This window comes from Aotus nancymaae, unplaced genomic scaffold (assembly GCF_030222135.1).
Source record: "Aotus nancymaae isolate 86718 unplaced genomic scaffold, 86718_ANA_hifiasm-v0.15.2.pri h1tg000043l, whole genome shotgun sequence".
Lineage (NCBI taxonomy): Eukaryota > Metazoa > Chordata > Mammalia > Primates > Aotidae > Aotus > Aotus nancymaae.
Window position 1 is genome coordinate 8996922 of NW_026988457.1, and position 23278 is coordinate 9020199.

At 38.6% G+C, this 23278-nt stretch overlaps 1 protein-coding gene and 1 pseudogene across 1 annotated transcript in view; both read right to left on the minus strand.

Moving 5' to 3' along the window:
- On the minus strand, positions 1-7595 carry LOC135268785 (eukaryotic initiation factor 4A-I-like; annotated as a pseudogene).
- A 4628-nt stretch (positions 7596-12223) lies between these two features.
- The window catches only part of ALG5 (ALG5 dolichyl-phosphate beta-glucosyltransferase), a 47902-nt gene continuing 36847 nt past the window's right edge, over positions 12224-23278 (minus strand). The window contains exons 9-10 of the mRNA XM_012465582.2: positions 14927-15012; positions 12224-12469 (exon numbers count right to left, since the gene is read on the minus strand). Of these exons, the coding sequence (XP_012321005.1) occupies positions 12354-12469; positions 14927-15012 (202 nt within the window). The 3' untranslated portion in view covers positions 12224-12353. The remainder of the gene's footprint in view (positions 12470-14926; positions 15013-23278) is intronic.

Below are 23278 nucleotides of genomic sequence, written 5' to 3' on the forward strand. Positions count from 1 at the left end.
GCGAGGTAGCAGGACAGCCCCTCAGATGAGGTCAGCAACATTGAGGGGCATTTCCTCAATGGCGGTGTTGTAGAAGGTCTCGATGTCTCAAAGAGTCCTCTTGTCTTCTATCACCATGTAAATAGCCACACCCTTACAGCCAAACTATCCCCCTTGACTGATTCCGTAGCTATAGTTTTTCCTGTTGGTGGGAAGGAAACAGTTGATGACTAAAGAAACCTGCTGCACATCAGTGCCTCTGGCCAGCAGGTCAGTGGTAATCAAAACTGTGCTAGAGCCAGAACCAAACTCCCTCATGATCACATCTCGTTTTTTTTGGTCCGTACCTCCATGCGTGGCAGAGACAGTGAAATTGCAAGCATGCATCTTCTTGGTGAGCCAGTCCACCTTCCTTTGGGTGTTGATGAAGATGACTGCCTGGGTGATGGTCAGGGTTTCATACAAGTCACACAGTGTGTCCAGCTTTCACTCCTCTCCTTCCGCGTTCATGTAGAATTGGCAGATACCCTCCAGAGTCAACCCTTCCTTCTTGGAAAGAATCCGAATGGGGTCCCTCATGAACTTCTTGGTCACCTCAAGCACATCAGAAGGCATTGTAGCTGACAGCAAAAATACCTGGGTGTTGCTGTTGAGTTTTGGAATATGTCATAGATCTGGTCTTTGAATCCACGGCTTAACATTTCATCAGCTGTGTTCAGTACAAACCTCTTGATGTATTTGGGAGACAGGTATCTCCAGTTAAGCATACCAAACACACAGTCAGGGGTATCCATGATGATATGGGGAGCTCCCATCTGCAGTCTCTGCATCTCAGCACACATGGTGCCCCCAATACAGGCATGACAGGAGGTATCCACGTAGTATCCTAGTGCCATGACCACCTTCTGTATATGCTGAGCCAATTCTCGAGTGGGTACTAGGACCAAGGCCTGGGAAGTCTTTAGATCTAATTCAATCTGCTGCAGAATTGATATGGCAAATGTGACCATTTTCCCAGTCCCAGACTGGGCTTGAGCAGTCACATCATAACCCTTGATACAAGGTAGAATGGCTCACTGCTGGATGGCAGAGGGCTTCTCAAAACCATAGGTGTAGATGCCACGGAGGAGGGATTCTGAGAGGTTCATGTCGTCAAAATTGTCAACAATCTCATTCCATTTACTCTCGATGATGCCTTGGGCTCCATCCCATCAGGGCCATTGTCTCTGGATCAGGAATCCTGACTCGCAGACTGATCCTTAGAAACTAGCCAAGGTTCCCTTTTTTATTGTCTCCTTTCTATTTAGAGAATTTTCCTTAGCCATTTAGGTCTGTGGGTATTAAATTCTGTTAGCTTTCTTTCCTCTGAGAATGTTTGATTTTTCTTTCATTCTTAAATTTTTTTTTTTGTTAAGTATAGGGTTCTCTGTTGATAGTTTCTTTGTTTTAGCAATTGAAAAATCTTATGACATGTTCTTCTGATTACCATGATTTCTGACGATAAATTAATTTGCTGTCATTCTAATTATTTTCTTCTGATAAAGTCTCATTAGTTTTCAGAAGTTTAAGTATGATGTGTTTTGGTGTGGCTATCTTTGGGTTGATCCTATAAACAGCTGAATCTGTAGGTTTTCATCTCTTGCCAAGTCTGGGAAGTTTTCAGCCATTATTTCTTCAAGTATTTTTTCAGCCCTTTCAAGGATTCTAATAACACAAATGTTAGATCTTTTTTATAGTCTCACAAGTTTTTGAGGTTCCGTATTTTTTGTTCAATTTTCTCTTTTGATCAGATTGTTCTGTCTTCCAAGTTCACTGATTGTTTTCTTTGTCCCCTTCATTCCACTATCAAGCTCATTCACTGAGCTTTTCATTTATTTTATTTTTAAGTACTAAAATTTCCACTTGTTCTTCTTTATACCTGCTATTTCTTTGCTGAGGCTTTCTATTTTCTCCATTTGCTTTAAGAACGTTTGTAATTGCATTGAAACAGTTTTGTCATGGCTGCTTTAAAAAATCTTGGCCAGATAATTCTATCATCTCTATAATCTTATTATTGGCATCTACTGATTATCTTTTTTTATTCAAGTGAGTTTTCTTGCTTTGATAAGTGATTTTATTTATTTTATTATTATTTTTTGAGATGGAGTCTTTCTCTGTCGCCCAGGCTGGAGTGCAGTGGTGTGATCGCGGCTCACTGCAACCTCCACCTCCTGGGTTCAAATGATTCTCCTGCCTCAGCCTCCTGAGAAGCTGGGACTACAGGTGTGTGCCACCATGCCCAGCTAATTTTTGTATTTTTAGCAGAGATGGGGGTTCACCATATTGGCCAGGCTGGTCTCGAACTCCTAATCTTGTGATCCACCTGCCTTGGCCTCCCAAAGTGTGGGGATTACAGCTGTGAGCCACCACGCCCTGCCGTGATTTTCTTTTAAATCTGGATTTTAACAATGTTCTGAGACTCTGGGTGTTATTTGAATCTTCTGTTTTAGCTGGATTTTTCTGACACTACTTCATTGCCAGGTAGAGGTGGAAGTACAGATTCCCCACGAAGTCTCTACTGACACCAGAGAGGAGGAGGACTACTGTTGGTGCCGGGCAGGGTGAGAGGTCTGGCTTACTACATGGTCTTCACTGTCACTGTAATGAGTGTGGCCTCATCACCACTGGGCCATCAGAAGTAACAAAGCCTCCTCTGACACATGACTGACTCTGCTTGGCCTTCTCTGACACCACCCCAATAAACACTTGTTACTGCAGGGTGGGGTGAAGACGAGACTTCCCTGATGGTCTCCACTGATATCCTAGGAGTGGAGGACTCATTACAGGCTGGCAGGGATAAAAGTTCTACACCCTACTTGCCTTCTCTGACATCACCCTGATAGGGCTGTTCGGTGCTTAATCACAGCCTCATCAGGGTTTGTCTCCCGACTCAGTCTTTGCTGGTATCAGTTTGGGAGTGGCCAGCACTTTTCTTGGTTGGAGTAGAACAGTTCTTGTCTAAATGTTTTCTGTCCTGTAAGCCTGCCCCTTTCTTGGTCTTTCGACAAGAGAGGCATTTATTGGGGCTTTTTAGTCCGTGTCCATTGGTATTTCCAGGTTGCCAGCTTCAGCTCCAGGTTTGGGATATATGAAACAAAAAGCAAAAAGCAAAACCAAGGAACTCACCTTCATGTAGTTCCTTGGGTCTCAAGATCCCTAGCTAGTCTGCCGCCTTCTTTTCACCTTTCAGAGTATAGTTATGTTTGTTGTATATATAATGTCCAGTGTTTTTAGTTGTCCTTAGCAGGAGGAATAGGGGAAATATACCTACTACTCTGTCTTCCCAAAAGTGGAATTCCTTACTTTGCTTTTTTTTTTTTCATTGTATAACTATCCTGATTCAACTGGCCCTTTCACTAAATTTCTTCAGAAAACATTTCTATAGATCTCAAAAAATACAATGTAAAATATAAATGTGTAGGATTGCTGTCCTGTTTTATAAGAATAACAAAGACCAGGCCGGCCATGGTGGCTCACACCAGTAATCCCAGCACTTTGGGAGGCCAAGCTGGGCAGATCACCCGAGGCCAGGAGTTTGAGACCAGCCTGATCAACATGGTGAAACCCCGTCTCTACTAAAAATACAAAATTAGTCAGGCACAGTGGTATGTGCCTGTAGTCCTAGCTACTCAGGAGGCTGAGGCAGGAGAACTGCTTGAACCTAGGAGGTTGCAAAAAAAAAGAAAAAGGACAAAGATCAAAAGGAACTGACAGGATATAAACTGTACTTTCACTGTAATTGCACGTTGTGCATGCAGAGTTCCATAGAGATACAATAATTTAGGGAACATTTCCCTAATTTTAGACTGCAAAGATTCATCGTTCCTCAGAACGTATCTGGTTTCTTGATCTCATATTTATTTGCATTGCAATTTAAATGTTTAACATTTTACTTTCTTTCTAAGTAGATCCCTTGAGGACAGACATTTTTTTAATGTAGAGCTGCTGGGCATTCATGTACTCACTGAGTGGATGCTGGAACGACTTACATTTGACGGTGTATATATTGCTATGTTAAGGACTTTTATTTTCCCTACAATTTTATTTTGAAGGATTTAAATAAATTCACACCATTGGAAAGTTGGGACATGTTTTGTGGTTACTATGACTTTGGGGCCCTAGGTTTTACTACACCTGAGATACTAAAAAAAGCTGCAGTCATTCATCTATGCTGCACACAGGTACATTCTTGTTACTATAATACTCATGGGTCAGAGATACAGACCTTATGCCTTCATTTTCCCCAGCATTATTTTTTTCTCTTTTTCTTTTTTTTTTTGTTTTTGAGATGGAGTTTCACTCTTTATCCAGGCTGGAGTGAAGTGGCATTATCTCGGCTCACTGCAACCTCTGCCTCCCGGGTTCAAGTGATTCTCCTGCATCAGCATCCTGAGTAGCTGGGATTACAGGCACCCGACACCATGCCCGGCTAATTTTTGTATTTTTAGTAGAGATGGGGTTTTACCATGTTGGCCAGGCTAGTCTCAAACTCCTGACCTCAACTGATCCACCCGGCTCAGCCTCCCAAAGTACCGGGATTACAGGCATGAGCCACTGCACCTGGCCCCAGCAGTATTTTTGAGGTGCATTGTGATACTACTCAGGTAAAGACCTCTGCTGTCCCCCTTTGTCCTTTCTCAGTACTATCAGAATTTAGACAGGTTCAAATCTAGGCAAAGTATTGTGTTTTGTGGCCATTAAAATACTAACTGGAATTTTACTTCAAAATCAGTGAATTATAAAGATATCACTTCCTACCTGTCTTACTGGATTAACAAAATAAATTTATCAATTTGTGGATTTGGCACTTTTGAGACTGCACAAAAACAAAGCAGTCCTCTAGACTTCTTCTTCAGGGGATATAACTGTCAATAAAATGGATAACCTCATTCACAGAATTATTTTTTTGATGAGTGAATTGAAATGGTAACATTAACCATTTCCTTTATTGAACAATCACAATTTAGGATGCTGTGGAGACAAACAAATGAAATAAAGGCAAAGTTTCTGCTGTTAAGGAAATTATAACTGATTTGGTTGAGATTTGTGTCCCCACTCAAATCTCACGTCAAATTGTAATCCCTAGTGTTGGAGGAGGGACCTGGTGGGAGGTGATTGGATCTTGGTGGTAGATTTTCCCCTTGCTGTTCTCATGATAGTGAGTGAATTCTCAAGAGACCTGGATGTTTAAACATGTGTGGCACCTCTCCATTTGCTCTTTTCCTACTTCTGTGGACATGATTGTAGGTTTCCTGAGGCCTTCCCAGTCATGCTTCCTGTACAGCCTGTGGAACTATTTTTTTTTTTTTTTTGAGATGGAGTCTGGCTCTGTCGCTGAGGCTGGAGTGCAGTGGCACAATCTCAGCTCATTGCAACCTCTGCCTTCCGGGTTCAAGTGATTTTTCTGCCTCAGCCTCCCAAGTAGCTGGGACTACAGGCATGTGCCACCATGCCCAGCTAATTTTTGTATTTTTAGTAGAGATGGGGTTTCACCATGTTGGCCAGGATGGTCTCAATCTCTTAACCTTGTGATCCATCTGCCTTGGCCTCCCTAATGCTGGGATTACAGGCATGAGCCACCGCTCCTGGCCTCAGATAATTCTTTATAGCAATGTGAGAATGGACTAATACACCAACTAAATAAAGAACATGGGAAGTAGAACTGGAGAATCAACTATGAATAGAAGCAGTTGACCTTTGTACAATGCAACAATGGGTTAGGAGTGCTGACTCCTGTGTAGCTGATAAACCATGTATAACTTTTTGACTCCCTCAAAACTTAACCTATAGCCTGCTATTGACTGGAAGCCTTACTGATAACATAGTGTATTAACACATATTTTGTAAGTTATATGTATTATATATTGCATTCTTATAATAAAGTAAGCTAGAGAAAAGAAAATGCTATTAAGAAAACTATAAGGAAAATATATTTAACATTCATTAAGTGGAAGTGAGTCATCATAAAGGCCTTCATTCTTGCCTTCACATTGAACATGCTGAAGAGGAGTAAGAGGAGGGGTTGGTCTTGCTGTCTTCCAGGTGGCAGAGGCAGAAGAGCTGGAGGAGGTGAAAGGGGAGGCAGGAGAGCCAGGCACCCTTGGCTTAACTTCATGGAAATATTAGTACATCATAATTCTGGTCTGACTTTTTTTTCCATTTCTCTAAAAATGCCTCTCTACAGTATCAATCCTTCTTCTACCATTTGCTTTAGTTTCAGTGCCCGTATTGTAGAAGGGTCCACGTTGTAAAAGAGTCACAAGCAGTCTTGAATAATTGGAATCCTGCATCTTGTATGCCTTCTTCTGCACCATCTGGCACTGGTTCAGAAGCACTCGTCTCCATCAAGTCGTCTTCTGTTAACTCCACTGGTGTTGTCTCTATTACTTCTTGAATTTCTCTAACATCCATATCTCAAAACTGTTCACCTGCTCTGCTACCTTTTTTTTTTTTTTTTCCATATCCACAATCTCTTTCAGGATTTCTTTGATTGGGTCTGTCATAATCCTATGAAGTCATCTCGACACAGTTTTCTTCTGCAGGAATTAATTCTCTCATGCTTGATGGCTTTCACAGCTTTTATTTTTCTATAAGAATGGCTGACATCTTTAATGGATAATTCTTTCAGACTTTCTGTTTTTTTTTTTGTTTTTTTGAGAGACAGGGTCTTGCTCTGTTGCCCAGGCTGGAGTGCAGTGGTGTGATGATAGCTGTATAACTATCCTGATTGTATAACTATCCTGATTCAACTGGCCCTTTCACTAAAAATCTTCAGAAAACATTTCTATAAATCTCAAAAAATATAATGCAAAACATAAATGTGTAGGATTGCTGTACTGTTTTGTAAGAATGACAAAGATCAGGCCAGGCACGGTGACTCATGCCAGTAATTCACGGCCCCAAACTCCTAGGCTCAGGCAGTCCTCCATCCTCAGCCTCCCAAGTAGCTAGGACTACTGGTATACACCACCATGCCTAGCTAATTTTAAATTTTTTGTAGAGATAGGATCTTGCTATGTTGCCCAGGCTGGTCTTGAACTCCTGGCCTCAAGTGATCCTCCCACCTTGGCCTCCCAAAGTGCTGGGATTACAGATGTGAGCCACCGGAGCCCATTCCCTTCCAGACTTTCATGTTCTATTGGGTTTTTTTTCGAGCATTGACAATCCTTTCTGTAGAGAACTGTGTGTAATGAACCTTAAAGGTCCTATGTGACTCCCTGATGTATAGGCTGAATTAGAGACATCATGTTTGGGGGCAAGTAGACAACTTCTAAGCCTTCCATGTTGAATTCATGAAGTTCTGGGTGATCAGGGACATTGTTCAATATTGAAAGAACTTTAAAAGGCAGTTCTTCATTGGCAAGGTACTTTCTGACTTCAGGGACAGAACATCAGTGGAGCCAATCCAGAAAAAGGGTTATCGTTGTCCAGGTGTTATTGTACAACCAGAAGACTGGCCGCTGATGTTTATCATTTCCTTTCAGAATTTAGCAGCTTTATAGATAAGGGCAGTCCTGATCCTATACCCAACTGCATTTGTACAAAACGGCAGTTAGCCTGTTTCTTCCTGCCGTAAATCCTGGTGCTTGCTTCTCTTCCTTACTAATAAACGTCCTTCGTGGCATTCCCCCACATCCCTTCCCCCTCCACTCCCCCCCGCCACCCCAGATTAGGGCGCTTTCGTCTGCATTAAAAACCAGTTTAGGCAGATATCCTTTCTCCTCAATGATTTTCTTAAAGGTGTCTGGGACCCGGTCTGTTGCCTCCTGGTCAGCAGAGCTGCTTCTCCCTTATTTTGACATTTTTTAAGCCAAACCTCTTTCTAAAATTATCAAACCATTCATTTCTGGTATTAAATTCTCCAGCTTTAGATCCTTCATCTTCCTTTAAGTTGTCATATGATGACTTTGCCTTTTCGTGAATCATATTAGAGTCCATAGGTATGCCTTTCTTACAGCAATCCTGTACCCACTTAAAAGCTGCATTTTTAATATGAGAGAAAAGGCATTTTGCAAAAATTGCAAGATTTTTGCACCTGCAGATGTAGCTGTGGCAATGGATTCAAATTTCTTTCTTCTTTCTCTTTCTTTTCTTTCTCAAATTTCATTTTATCTTTCTTTCTTCCTTTCTTTTCCTCTTCCTCTCCTTTTTCTTTTACAAATTTCATTCTCTTTCCTTCCTTCCTGTCTCCTTCCTCTTTTTCTCCTTCTTTTTCTCTCCCTTTCTTTCTCTCTGCCTCTCTTTCTTTCTTTCAATGGTCCTTACACTGAATTTATTTATTTTTTGAGACAGAGTCTTGCTCTGTCGCCTAGGCTGGAGTGCAGTGGTGTGATCTCGGCTTATTGCAGTCTCCATCTCCCAGGTTCAACTGATTCTCGTGCCTCAGTCTCAAAAGTAGCTGGGATTACAGGCACCCGCCACCACACCTGGTAAATTTTTCTATTTTTAGTAGACACAAGGTTTCACCATGATAGCCAGGCTGGTCTTGAACTGACCTCAGGTGATGTGCCTGCCCTGGTCTCCCTAAGTGCTGGAATTACAGGCATAAGTCATCATGCCCGGCCTGGATTCATTTATCTTGAAATGGTGGGAAACCTCAGTTGCAGCCCTCATCTATGGTACATTATCAAGCAATTCAACTTTTTCTTGTAATGCCATGATTTTTCTCTGCTTCTTGGGAGTACTTCCAGCACCATTAATGGTACTTCATATCGGTACCATGGTGTTATTCAAGGTTCATGGTATTGCACTAAACATGATGAAAAATACATGAGAACTGTAAGAGCTCAATATTTACTGTTATATGCAATTTACTGGAGAGATCAACTGCTCATGTGGAGATGGTTAGAGTCACACAGCATTTAAGTGGATACTCACAACACTTGAGCTCACTGCAACAGCAACAGGAGGTGGCTATGAAATTATTAATTTTATGCAGTTTTAATACTGCAACTTTTTTTTTTTGAGACAGAGTTTCACTCTTGTCACTCAGGCTAGAGTGCAGTGGCACGATCTCGGCTCACTGCAACCTCCACTTCCCAGGTTCAAGTGATTCTCCTGCCTTAACCTCCCAAGTAGCTGAGATTACAGGCATCCACCACCACGCCCGGCTAATTTTTGTATTTTTATTAGAGACGGACTTTCACCATGTTGGCCAGGCTAGTCTCGAACTCCTGACCTCATGATATGCCCACCTGCCTCCCAAACTGTGGGGATTACAGGCATGAGCCACCGTGCCCGGCCTAATAGTGCATCTTTGTGTTTTACATTTCTCTCGACTGAATAGTCTGTGTATGGTCTATGTTTGTGTGTATAAGTTTTGATAAATCTCTTAATAGATCTGTGTGTATTTTATATAGTAAATGATAGACTAATATCAAAGTCTTCGATAGTATGGAAGACATTAAGAAAAAGGTTATGTCATTAATGCATAAAACACATGTAGATACTAGTCTATCATTTACTATAATTTTGTAGCCACCTCCTGTTGCTATTTCAAATTGTTACAGATAACCCAAAATTTTTCTAAAATACATTTTTTTGAAAAAAAAAAAAATCCATGTATGAGTGGATCTGTACAGTTCAAAGCTGTGTTATTCAAGGGTCAATCGTACATAACTGTATGTTATGGAGACAGGATTACAGATGTCAAGAGACATTATTGTTCAGATGAGACCTCAAGTAAAGTAAGTTTCATATGTATATATTCTATAAGAACAAATCAGGGCCGGCCGCCGTGGCTCATGCCTGTAATCCCAGCACTTTGGGAGGCTGAGGCGGGCGAATCACGAGGTCAAGAGATCGAGACCATCCTGGCCAACATGGTAAAACACCGTCTCTACTAAAAATACAAAAAAAATTAGCTGGGTGTGGTGGCGCGTGCCTGTAGTCCCAGCTACTCGGGAGGCTGAGGCAGGAGAATCACTTGAACCTGGGAATCACTTGAACCTGGGAGGCGGAGGTTGCCAGTGAGCCGAGGTTACGCCACTGCACTCCAGCCTGGCGCCTGGTGACGGAATGAGACTCTGTCTCAAAAAAAAAAAAAAAAAAAAGAACAAGTCAGAAATGGTCAAGTTGTCTGACTGGCCTCAGGTTATACTGTTTTAATCATGCCGCATGTTCCTTTGTTTCCCTTTTTTTTTTTTATTTCAGTAGAAGCATGAATAATGGCTACTTGTGTGATCCTGGGCAATCTGTCTACTTCATTTTGTGCAACGCGGGTAACTACACCTGCATGATAGAGCTGTTTGATCAAACTACATACTGCATGCAAAATGTTCATCACTCTTCCTTGTACATACTGTAAGGATAGTAGCTGTTATTTGCAATTTCACTTTGCTATTGCTGCATATAGTTTTTGTTAGCAGATTCTGTAAATTAACAGGTTAAACTACTTTTTCTCTGATTGCCTCAGATTCTGTTCCGTACTCCTCTAATCACTCTGAATCTGTGCTTAGAAAGGTAAGCTGGGGCCGGGCGCGGTGGCTCACGCCTATAATCCTAGCACTTTGGGAGGCCGAGACGGGTGGATCACGAGGTCAAAAGATCGAGACCATCCTGGTCAACAAGGTGAAACCCCGTCTCTACTAAAAATACAAAAAAATTAGCTGGGCGTGGTGACATGTGCCTGTAGTCCCAGCTACTCGGGAGGCTGAGGCAGGAGAATTGCTTGAACCCAGGAGGCGGAGGTTGCGGTGAGCTGAGATTGTGCCATTGTACTCCAGCCTGGGTAACAAGAGCGAAACTCGGTCTCAAAAAAAAAAAAAAAAAAAGAAAAAGGAAAGGTAAGCTGGGATCAAGGATATCAGACTTTTCCCTATAGTGCTCACACTACATAAAAAGTATTGTGACTTTCCTTCAATATTCCTATTATGCTTCAAATATGCATTTTTATCTCATTTATAAAGAGCAATAACAAATTATTTCATTGCCTTTTTATAATTTCATTAAGGATCTTATTTTTGGCTCAAGGCTTATTAACAATTTATAAATGTGCATGGTCTTTTCTCTTTGCTTTCTATTATTCTTGATTTATCCATTTAAGTGAATTTAATGCTCACGAAATCTGATAGTAAATAAAGTTTATTCATATCATTAAGTGTTTACTATATGCTAAGCACTGTGCTGGAAATACTAATTGTAATAAGTCATGCCTTCTATTTTAAGAAGCTTATTGTCTACTGCAGATGTGATATTATTGCTATTGTTCAAACTACTGGAATCATTTTTAGCTTACTTTTCCACTCAAGAATGTTTTATTCAATGTACTACTATAACTTTCTACTTATATGATCCCCAGTTTTCATACCTTCAGACACTGAAGGTTATAGAAGAGTCATTAAAGTGTGGGCTTGCGATCCAGACTATGCAGGTTACAATCACGGCTCCACTCTTTACCGTGTGACCTTGTAACCCTTTTGTGGCTCAGTTTCCTATTCTGTTGTAAAGGTTAAGTGAGTCATTATATACCAAGTGCTTAGAACAGTGGTTGGCATACAGTAAGCACTTAATAAACGTCAAACTATTACTAGTTTGTTTCTCTAAGATGGCAGAAACAATCTAATTTTTATTTTGGGGGGTTCATTATTTTATAATTGCTATTAGTTCTTGCAGTATCTCAAAGACAGAGGCTTCTGATGTTACTATGTAAATATATTAACATTAAAAATTTGATTGACAGGGACTCCCTCTATCACCCAAGCTGGAGTGCAGAGGCACGATCACAATTCACTGTAACCTTGAAGTTCTGGGCTCAAGTGATCCTTCTACTGTGGCCGCCAGTGTTAGAGATGAATAAGAATACAAAGAAATGGACACCTTTTTGATTAAGTCTGTATTCTTGGCTTTAGTGTATAATTTCCTAAAGTTTCACAGGCTGAAATACAGGTTTCTTTGATTTGGATAAATGTATATACATTTAACCTTATACCCTAGCTTTATTTTTAAATCTCTGAAAACTGTTACATGATTGTAGTTTATATTTAAGTTCATGAGAATTATGCAGGCACTTTAGATTAAGAATCGCTCTGTCTACAAAAATTGTGTTTCTCAGAATTGTAATGATAACAAAGCCAAATAAACAAAAGAAAATCTAACTTTTTTTTATAACCATCTTTTTAAAAACCATTTATGTCCAAAGATGTATACAATTTTTTGCTTATGGGATGTTAATTCTTTAAAAATTATCAAAAGGGAGACAATGACAAGAAGTTTATTCCAGCTTTACTTAAAATTTTAGTTTTGGGGAGGTAAAGTAGGGAAAAAAAAATTTTTAGTTTCAATGAAATGAAATGTGTCATTGACGCATAAGAACACAACTGAAGACTGCAAACAACCTAATTCATTTTCCGAGTTTGCTCAAGCCTCCAGGCACCAGTCAAATATCGAAGTCGTATAAAAAGTAGGTCCTTGCCCATTTGTAGCCAGCTCCAAAATGGAACTAATTTAGAACCTGCAATTTAAAAGTAATTAAAAGCAAATCAGCTTAAATAAACTCAGCAGAAAACATATCAGTTTAAAGTCAGCCTACATGATCTGTGTGAGCCTTTAGCACCTTAATTTTTTTTTAAATCATGGACCAAAAAGTTAAACAATTTCAAAGCTGAAGTGAGTGGTTTTCTCTAAAAACAAAAACAGAACACCTTGAAGTGAAATAAACCTTGAGAGGATCTAACTAGTGCAAATTTCATATGGCCCTACTATAGAAAGGAGGGACTGCATATGGTGAGGGCTCTAGAAAAGCCAATAAAAAAACTATTCACTACCAAAATTAATTACATATGAAACAACTAAAGATACAGCATAACAGATAAATGATTATTTCTACGTAAATCTAATCTTAATAATAAAAAATAAAGCCTATGATCAGACTTAAGATAATTTTGTCCAGACCTCTTTGTCTACACAAGAACACCAGCTTAATTAAATATCAGATCCGAGTATCACAGCAGATTAGTTTTTTGTGTTTTTGAGACAAGGTCTTGCTCTGTCACCCAGGCTGTCGTGCAGTGGCATGATTATGGCTCACTGTAACCTTGACTTCCCGAGCTCAAGTGATCCAAACCTCCTACCTCAGCCTCCCCAGTAGCTGGGACTACAGAGGCATGCACCACTACCCCTGCCAAATTTTTAAATTTTTTTGTAGAGATGAGGTCTGTGTTGCCCAGGCTGGTCTCAAACTCCTAAGCTCAAGTGATCCCCCGACTTTGGGCTCCCAAAATGCTGGGATTACAGGCATGAGTGACCGTGTCCAGCCATAGCAGATTCTTATAACCATTACTTATAGCATATACCTGCAGATAAAGAAGTATCAGGAGGAAGATTTGACATTTCATTATAATTACTTTATATTTAAAGAAGACCTTTTCACTGATCTGAATTTATACAACAGCTTTCTTCTGAAAACATTACCACCAAAGCACTGTAGAAACATTATTATTAATCAGGACCAAATATTATCTTCATCCTACAAATGAGAAAGTTGAGGTACCTACAATTCATATTATAATACAACTATCTCTGCAATGGAAATAAGAAAATGACTAAATATAAAATGGACTTTTACTTTTCCCCACTTCATCTTCCTATAGAGTCTATGTTGGCCAAAGATCAACAGAGTTGATCACAATACCCCTGAGTGATCGATCCTTTTACCTGCTTCCCAATCCCCTTTGATTCTAGGCAGCTACTGTGGAGATGAGCTAAGTGTTTTGTAAACTCACTTTGATTTAGCAAGACGTAAAGAGGCTTGAATTCATTCTAGACTAAACAGTTTGTATAATCTCAAGACTGGTTCTTAACCTTTTTCTGTCCCTAAACATCTGAGGTTACAGAGCAATAATGGTTTACTGAAACAAGGGCTCTCAAAGAAAGCGCTCACCCAGAAGAGAGGTGGACTTTGAAAAAGTCTCCAGCTGATTATGTTAACTGCTCCCACACCATGAATTAATTTAGGTTCATTCTAAGGTAAGGAGATAACTAGAATATGTTTAAAATTCTATATAGTCAGAGCTGCCTAAGCCTTTTTAAACAGGAATTATTAGATTTATGATAGATTTCAAGTTATTACAGAGTTGGGATCTTTACATTTTTGGATATATGTACAGATATAATTTAAAATGGCTCTGAATTGATTGTAGACATTTGGAGTAAAATAACATTTATTTATTTATATTTTTTCAGGTGGAGTTTTGCTCTTGTTGCCCAGGCTGGAATGCAATAGTGTGATCTCGGCTCACTGCAACCTCTGCTTCCTGGGTTCAAGCGATTCTCCTGTCTCAGACTCCTGAGTAGCTGGGATTACAGGCACCTGCCACCATGCTCGGCCAATTTTTTGTGTTTTTTAGTAGAGACGGGGTTTCGCCATGTTAGCCAGGTTTGTCTCGAACTATTGACTTCAGGTGATCCACCTGCCTTGGTATCCCAAAGTGCTGGAATTACAGGTGTGAGCCACAGTGCCCGGCCGTAAAAAAAACTTTTATCTCTTAGTTAGCTTTGCATATAGGTTTGTAGGTACTCAATTAATATCCACCTTGTGATCAAAAAAATATATAGCAAATGGTAATGCAAACAATAAATTTTTCTCAAAGACTGTCAACCTTCGAACTTCAGATCCGCATGACCTTATCTATTGTAGGTGGTTTTATTGAAGTTTCCTGGACAGGTTAGTAGGCCTACTGAAGGCCCCACAAACAGACAAAAAATATAAACGGCAGCAAGCTAGATGGAAGGTATTAGTAGGTAATACTTTCCCTGGAACTGGATCTTTGAGTCAACACAGTTGAGAAGGCCGTGATGCGGGGAGCTAGGAGAACATTAAAGCCAGCTGACTTTACTGAACAACTGTATTGTCTGACATCTCTCCCTTTGTCTGACTAAACATCAGTCATACAATAAACAGTATACTCACCTTCAATTTCTGTCCAGTTGACAGCAATTTCTGCTATTGGAATTTTAAAGAACTGTGCTATGTACAGCAGTTCTACATCAAATGCCCTAAAATAGAAAATACACTGATATTTATTTTTAAAGACAAATAGAACACAACTATAATCTCTACCTTGGCATGTTTTAAAGAAGCTTACATGACAGATATAAAGCTTATACCATAAAACTGAAGATCAGATTCACAGAAGTCAAATAATTCAAAGCTGAGTAGTTCAGAAGCTTCCAGGCAAATATTTAGAATATCACTGCATAATACTGTATCTCTATCACAACTCAGAAACTCACAGAGGTGAAACTAGCTTCAAGGGTTACAAGAAGAAATTTAATCCTGGAAAATTTCAAGACTGATGGTTTTCAATCCTAACCTTAACTAGCTCAAGGTAAAGAAGTGACAACATTTTTGACTGATTCAGAGAGCTGGTAAAACTATGAGACGTTTTGGTTGAGATTGTTTTGCATTACTTTAGAGTTGCTTGCCTATTTTCTTCTACCATCAGAGGATCAAGGTTAACTTTCTAATACAGTGTCCCCAGGGCCTTCCTTGTCTTTTCTGTTCTCCTTCCTTGTGCTGTCCTGGATAATATAATACCAGCAACTATTGAAAGTAAAAAGCTACTTTGGTCTAGTCTGAAATACTCTTTGGGTATAACTAATACATACATAGGAATTTGATATATTGTCTTACTTTTCCTAACATATACTATTAAAGCCATTTCCAGTCTAACTCCAGTGCAACCTTCTACTTATAAATGGTCTTTCCTAAAGCTTCTCTCCAGTCAGCGTGTTGGCCTAGGTCAAACCTGCTTTCCTTAAAGGTTCTGAATCTTGACTCATAAGTTTTCCTGGATTCTGCTTACAAAATTTCTCTGAACTAGTTGCTTCTCTCACTGGCATTAAAGTTCAGGAAGAAAAGCACCGCTAGCTACCTGTTAAATCTTCCTCATCCTCATTTAACCTGTCTAAAGTCCTTGACTGTTTTGCTTTCATCCATGAATCAGTCTCCACTTTCTAGGCTGCACACAGCATACTTCAAACTTCTAGGGCTTGGTTGTAAAACACATTATTAACACAGACAAGAAAATGCTTAAAATCCACTTATATTTGATTTCTCCAATCCCAGACAACTTGAATTTGGGAGGTTGTTTTTTTTTTCTACAATACCATTATCATCTATTACATAAATAGTTTATACTCCAAGTATTTGGATAATTCAATAAGAAGATTATTTTTTTAAAACAGTGCTTTTTCTTATCCAAAAAAAATATTTAGTTAAGATGATAAAACCATTTATACAAGTGGGTCGTATTTTAAAACTTTTGTCTCCTAGAATTGTGATACTTATGAAAAAGTAAATAATTTCAATATTAAGCCTGGTGCTTAACCCTTAACTTTTCCTTTTACCACAAAAATAAATATTAGCTAGTGAGGTAGTTCTAATGATATCTGATAACCTGAACAAGATTATTATATATTATTTCTAAGGATATAGCTAGTGACTTACCAAGTACCCCAAACAAAAATATTGAGTAAAAAAGAGTGGGGTGGTTTATTGAAATTAAAAAAAATACCCCAGACCAAAGGGTTTTTTGTTTTGTTTTAAACAGGGTCTTACTCTGTCAACCAGGCTAGAATGCAGTGGTGCAATCATGGCTCACTGCAGCATTGACCTCCTTGGGCTCAGGTGATCCTCCTACCTTTGCCTCCTGAATATCTGGGAGCATAGGCCCAGATATTCTTTACTAGTCCTATAATTTTATCTCCTCTATTCTTTTCTAGTTTTGTTCTTTTGAGATTTCCTCATTTTTATTATCCAGCCCTCTTTTTGAATTTTCATCTCTGTGCCACCATACCTGGCTAATTTTTGTATCTTTTGTAGAGAAGGGGTTTTATTACGTATTCCAGGCTGGTCTTGAACTCCTGGGCTTAAATGATTCACCTGCCTTGGCCTCCCAAAGTCCTGGGAGTACAGGCTTGAGCACTGTGCCCAATCCAAAATTAAATTACATTTTTCTCCTCTTAAACATTTTAGAAGACATGAAGATATTTGTTAAACATACAAAAAAATGCAGCTCATATCACCATATTATAAGTGTCCAGTCTGTTACCTAAGCAAACATTTTAACTAAAATACGAAGTACTTCTAGATAGAGCCTTATGTTATTATAAGGAAACAGTATAAGGGTTATTCTCCAACTAAGATGCCTTCATTTGTTTATGCAAATATGGGTTGGGCTGAACGTTTTCTTTTCTTACTGAGTTCCTGTTACAGCTGTTATCTCACTAACAGATAGATTCCTGAAGGACAAAAGTGTGCTAAGACCCTGTTAAACACAGCAGATAGACATGAATCCCACTGTTGCCTCCTGCATGCAGCCGTACTAAAATTAAAGCAACAATATGGAATAAACATAAGATCAAAGATGGGAGGAGATGTTAATTTAAAAAAAAGCTGGAAGTTGTAGGGAACATGGACAAAAGCGGTGGGAAAAGGGTGCAACAGAGCACCCGAGAAGCTCAGGCACTGAAGGCCTCCAATGATGTATTCAGGTCAAAACACAAGTAGGGCTGCAAGTAGGACTCACTGAACATCTAAGATTTTCCTTCCCCTCATGCTTTTTCTGTTTGTTCTATGAATGCTGACAGCCAGGTTCACAGCTTCTAGTAAGGAGACTGAAAGACTCCATTTTCATGAAAATGACCTGTCCAAAAGACAAGGACAGTTGGGACTTTGTCACACATGGCTCTGCTGGTTTAACCTGCAGCAAAATTTACCAATCAGAGACTCTGTGCATGGACACAGCTTCTACTGAGTGTTTAAGTGCCATACTATAGGCATGGAAACAATGAGTAATAAAAAGAAACAAAAAATCAGAGGCAACATAAACAATGCAGGTAAAGAAAATGACAAAGTTTTAAATGAGACATTCAGAGGTAGTGGAAGATACTGTAGTCATAAAACAAGAATAGGTTTTTTAAAAAGTTAATACTGAAAAACAAAGAGTTCTAGGAAATTACCATTTTGATAGCAGAGAGAAAAATTCAAAAAGAAGACTGGATAATAAAATTGAGGAAATCTCAAAAGAACAAAACTAGAAAAGAAGAAAGATAAAACTATAGAACTCACAAGGAGGTTCCACATCTGTTTGTAAGAAAGCAAAGAAAACGAAGAGAGATTGTTAAAAAAAAAAAAAAAGATTAAGAAACAAACATTTCTCAGAACTAAAGGACGTGACTTTTCAATAAATGGTGTTGGGAAAACTGGATCTCCATATGCAGAAGATGAAACTGGACCCTCATATAAACAACAACAACAAAAACAACCTTGAAATGGATTAAAGACTTACACACTTACACAAAAGACCTGAAACTGTAAAACTACAAGAAGAAAACATATGGGAAAAAACTACATGACAATGGTCTGGGTCATGTGCTTTTTAGATTGGATCCCAAAAGCATAGGCAATAAAAGCAAAAATAGACAAATAGGATTACATCAAACTAAAAAGCTTCTGCACAACAAAAAGAAATAATTAACAGACTGTACAGACACCTGTGGATTGGGAGAAAATATCTGCAGGCCATATATCTGATAAGGGGCTAACATCCCAAATATACAAGGAACTCAACTCCATAGAAAGAAAACAATTAATTCAATTAAAAAATGGGCAAGGGGCCTGAATCGACATTTCTCAAAAGATGACATACAGATGGCCAAGAGATATATGAAAAAATGCTCAGCATCACTCAACATTAAGGAAATAGAAATTAAAACCCCTGTCAGAATGGCCATTGTAAAAAAGATGACAGTTAACAAGCACTGGTGAGGAGGTAGAGAAGTGGGATCCCTTGTACACTGTTGGTGAGAATGTAAATTAGTATAGCTATTATGGGAAAGTGTATGGAGGTCCGTCAAAAAACTAAAAACCAACTACCATATGGTCCAGCAATCTCACTTTTGAGTATTTATCTAAAAGATTTGAAATCAGATTGTTGAGGAGACAACTGCGCTCTCATGTTCACTGCAGCGGGGTTCACAACAGCCAAGTTATGTAATCAACCTAAGGCTCCATCAACAGATGAAATGGTAAGGAAAATGTGGTATATGTACACAATGAAATATTATTCAGCCTTAAAAAAGAAATTGTGTCATTTGTGACATGGATGGAATTGGAGATTATGCTAAGTTATCCTAAGTGAAATAAGCCAGACCCAGAAAGACAAATATTGCATATCCTCTCACTTTTATGTGGAGTCTAAAACAATCAAATTTATAGAAGCAGAGAATAGAATGGTGGTTTCCTGAGGCTGGGTGGGGAGATGGGGAGATGATGGTCAAAGGGTACAAAGCCTCAGACAGGGGAATAAGGTTTTTTTGGAGATCTATTGTACAATTGTACTGATTATAGTTAATAATATTGTGTTGCACATTTCAAATTGCTAGTAAATTTCAAATGTTCCTACCACAAAAAAATTATTTAAGAGTGACGGATGAATGTTAATTAGCTTGATATAATTATGCCACATTGTATTCATAAATCATATTACTGTGTATCTCATAAACATATGCAACTATAATTCGTCAATTTAAAAACATTTTTAAAAACTTTATCAAAACAATTTTTTATCACAGACTTCAAATGTTTATTAAATGAATTAATTTTATCAAAGGGAAAAAACAAACTAAAGGACACAAGTTTCCAGATTTAGAAGGAAATCAGAGAACCTACTGAGTACTCAACGAAATGCATGACAAAGAACTACATTGAGGCCTAGGATCATAATATTTCAAGACACTGTGGAGAAAAAGCTTCCAGAAGGAGGTGGGAACAACATGCAAAGAGTCAAAATTCAGAATTGGACTCCTTCACAGAAGCATGGAGTGCCAAGGACAATACAAGAATGTTTCCAGAATTCTGAGGAAAAACCATTTCCAAAATTTCCATTTTGAATGATTATAATCCTTTCTCCACCAAAGTATAAAACAAATATAAGGGTAGAATCAATTTTTTTTTCACATGCAAGAAATCAAAAAGCTTCTTTCTCATGTTTTTAGAAGTTAATAGAGGAATGTGCTCTACTAAAATAGGGGGATAATTAATTAAATGGAGATAGAGGACGGAGGGAGCTGTATCACAGGCTAGAGAGCAAGCAGAAAGGCATGAGCTTTCTGAGATGCGAAAATGAAGAAATGCAGAATCTGTGTTTTTACACACAGTGAGGGATAATTATACTCTTGAGAGCCTGAACAGCAGTAAGTAACAGATCCACAGTAAAGTCACGAAAACAAAAACCCCAAACATTTATTACCTTCAGGAAAACAAAAAGTAGTAAAAAAAGGTAATATAATCATGCTGCACTCAAATGTGAATTATCTTCACACAGCTATGACAATCAATACTGATAATAAAGAATTATTTTAAAACTGTATTGGAGTTTCTGTGAGGAGGGTATACAGGACTTTAAGATAACTTTAGTTCTTAGCATTGATTTCCTATTTTGGAAATTAATATCTAAAACTGAACAACTGAGAAACAGCTATGCAGATCCATTATTTTGAATATAAATGTATGTATCACAAAGAAATAGCAAAAAACAGTTAAAAGTGGCCACAGCTATGGAGTGGAAATTGGGGCAAGGAATTACTATTCTGTTATAAGCCTATCAAACTATATAATATATAACATTATAATCATGTATAATGCTGATTAAAAAGTATTAATTGAAGTAAAGTTCATTTCAAAGAAAAACCATATATATTATTATTTTGAGACATTCTATTGCCCAGGCTGGAGTGCAGTGGTGTAATCATGGCTCACTGCAGCCTTGACCTCAGGGCTCAAGCTATCCTCTTGTCTTAGCCTCCAGAGTAGCTGGGATTATGGGCATGTGCCACCATGCCCAGCTAATAATTTTTTTTTTTTTTTTTTTTGAGATGAAGCCTTGTTCTGTAGCCAAGGCTGGAGTGAGTGCAATGGTGCGATCTTGACTCACTGCAACCTCCGCCTCCAGCATTCAAGTGATTATCCTGCCTCAGCTCAGGCTGGAGTGCAGTGGTGTGATCTCGGCTCACTCTAACCAATGCCTCCCAGGTTCAAGTGATTCTCCTGCCTCAGCCTCCCAAGTGGCTGGGATTACAGGCGCTTGCTGCCATACATGGCTTTTTTTTTTTTTTTTTTTTTTTTTTTTAAAGTAGAGTCAGGGTTTCACCATTTTGGCCAGGCTGGTCTCGAACTCCTGACCTCAAGTGATCCATCTGCCTCAGCCTCCCAAATTGCTGGGATTACAGGCATGAGCCACCGTGTCTGGCCAATACTGAGAGTCTTAACTTTAGGTATACTTCTTTACAGACTTCTAATACATAGAAACTCCACTTGATTTTGATTTCTTGAAAGTTCTGAGATCAATCCTTAAGAAAAAAATAGTCAAATGTCAAAGATGACATTTGGAAATAAGACACAGATGTACAACTTGGTTTATGTAACTTAACTTATATTGTTTTTTAGTCTTGATTTAAAGTACAGGAACAGAGATGTTTAAATAAAAACCACTGATGACATATTACTGTAGTGAAGGGTATACTGCTCATTAAGCTGATATATGTATATTTGGTGGTTCTTCTTTAGAGGCCCCAAATAAACATAAAAATGTGAGCAGCTAAAATTTTAAGTGAGGTGAATCTTTTTTGCCTAATAAAATAAAAAAAAAATAGAGACAGGTTTCACCATGTTGCCCATGCTGGTCTCAATTCCTGGACTCAAGCAATCCATCCACCTCAGCCTCCCAAAGTGCTAGGATTACCAGTGTCAGCGGCCACGCACAGCCCTTAAGTGAGGTCAATCTTATGACAATCAACACCAAAATAAATAAAAGGCTTGCATGTTACATTAACATTAAAAAAAAGAAAAAACCCAACAATGTTCTTTAACTTAACCCCGCAAAAACTGCTGTCTAATACAATAGTCCCTCGCCACATGAGGATACTGAGCACTTCAAATGTGGCTAGTCTGAACTGAGATGTGCTGAAAATTTAAATATATAGTACAAAGAAAATGATGTAAAATATTTCAGCTCTTTTCGTACTGATTGCATGGTGATATGACAATATTTTGGAAATATACTGGATAAGAAATAAACCTTATCTGCTTTTTAAAATTTTTTTTAAGAGACAGGATTTCACCCTGTTCCCAGGCTAAAGTACAGTGGTGTGATCATAGCTCACTACAGCTTAAACTTCTGGGCTTATGAGATCCTCCTGCCTCAGTCTCCTGAGTGACTGGGACTACAGGTGCACTACCATCACACCCAGTTAATTAAATTTTTTTTTTTTTTCTAGAGACAGGGTCTCGTTATGTTTTTCCATGGTGGTCTTGAACTTCTGGCCTCAAGTGATCTCCTCGACCTTGGCCTCCCAAAGAATTGGGATTACAGGCATGAGCCATCTTTTTACTTTTTTAATATGGCTAATAGAAAATTTGAAATTACATATATGCCTTGCCTCTGTCTCATATTTCTATTAAACAATGCTGCCCTAGAACAATCATGACAAGGAAGCTTCATGATTTTTAAGTTATCATCAATCCTAACCTTTTATATTTCAAGAAAAATGAAAGATGCTCAACAATGAAAAATAGTATTCTCAATTTCTAAATTCTTCCTTTTGAACTACAAAGAACCTGCTTCTCTGACCCTAGTTCTGGACCTAATAGCTGACTGAAAAATAACTAATGCAGACAGAGGGCTTTACTTCTAGAGTCGTTTCTTAAATTAGATTTTCTGATTTTGGAATCTATTAACTATCAGTTTATTTTATTTTTCAATATAATAAAAATACAAATCTAAATTTGACAACCAATGTACATTATTTAAAATGTTTTAGGCTGAGTGCAGTGGCTTACACCTATAATCCCAGCACTTTGGGAGGCAGAGGTGGGTGGATCACCTCAAGTCAAGAGTTTGAGACCAGCCTGGCCAACAAGGTGAAACCCTCTCTCTACTAAAAATACAAAAATTAGCCAGGCGTGGTAGCAGGTGCCTGTAATCCCAGCTACTCTGGAGGCTGAGGCAGGAGAACTGCTTGAACCCGAGAGGCAGTGGAGGTTGCAGTGAGCCGATATCACACCACTGCACTCCAGCCTGAGCAACAGAGGGAGACTCTGTCTCAAAAAAAAAAAAAGTTTTAATCTAGAAAAAAAAAGATTAAAAAAAAGTCTGAATGATAATTTTAATTTTGAAAGTACATTTTTAAAAGTAATATTTTGGGGGTTATATGGCATCTATTTCTAGGAAGACAACAGGTCTTTGAAAAGAGATGCACA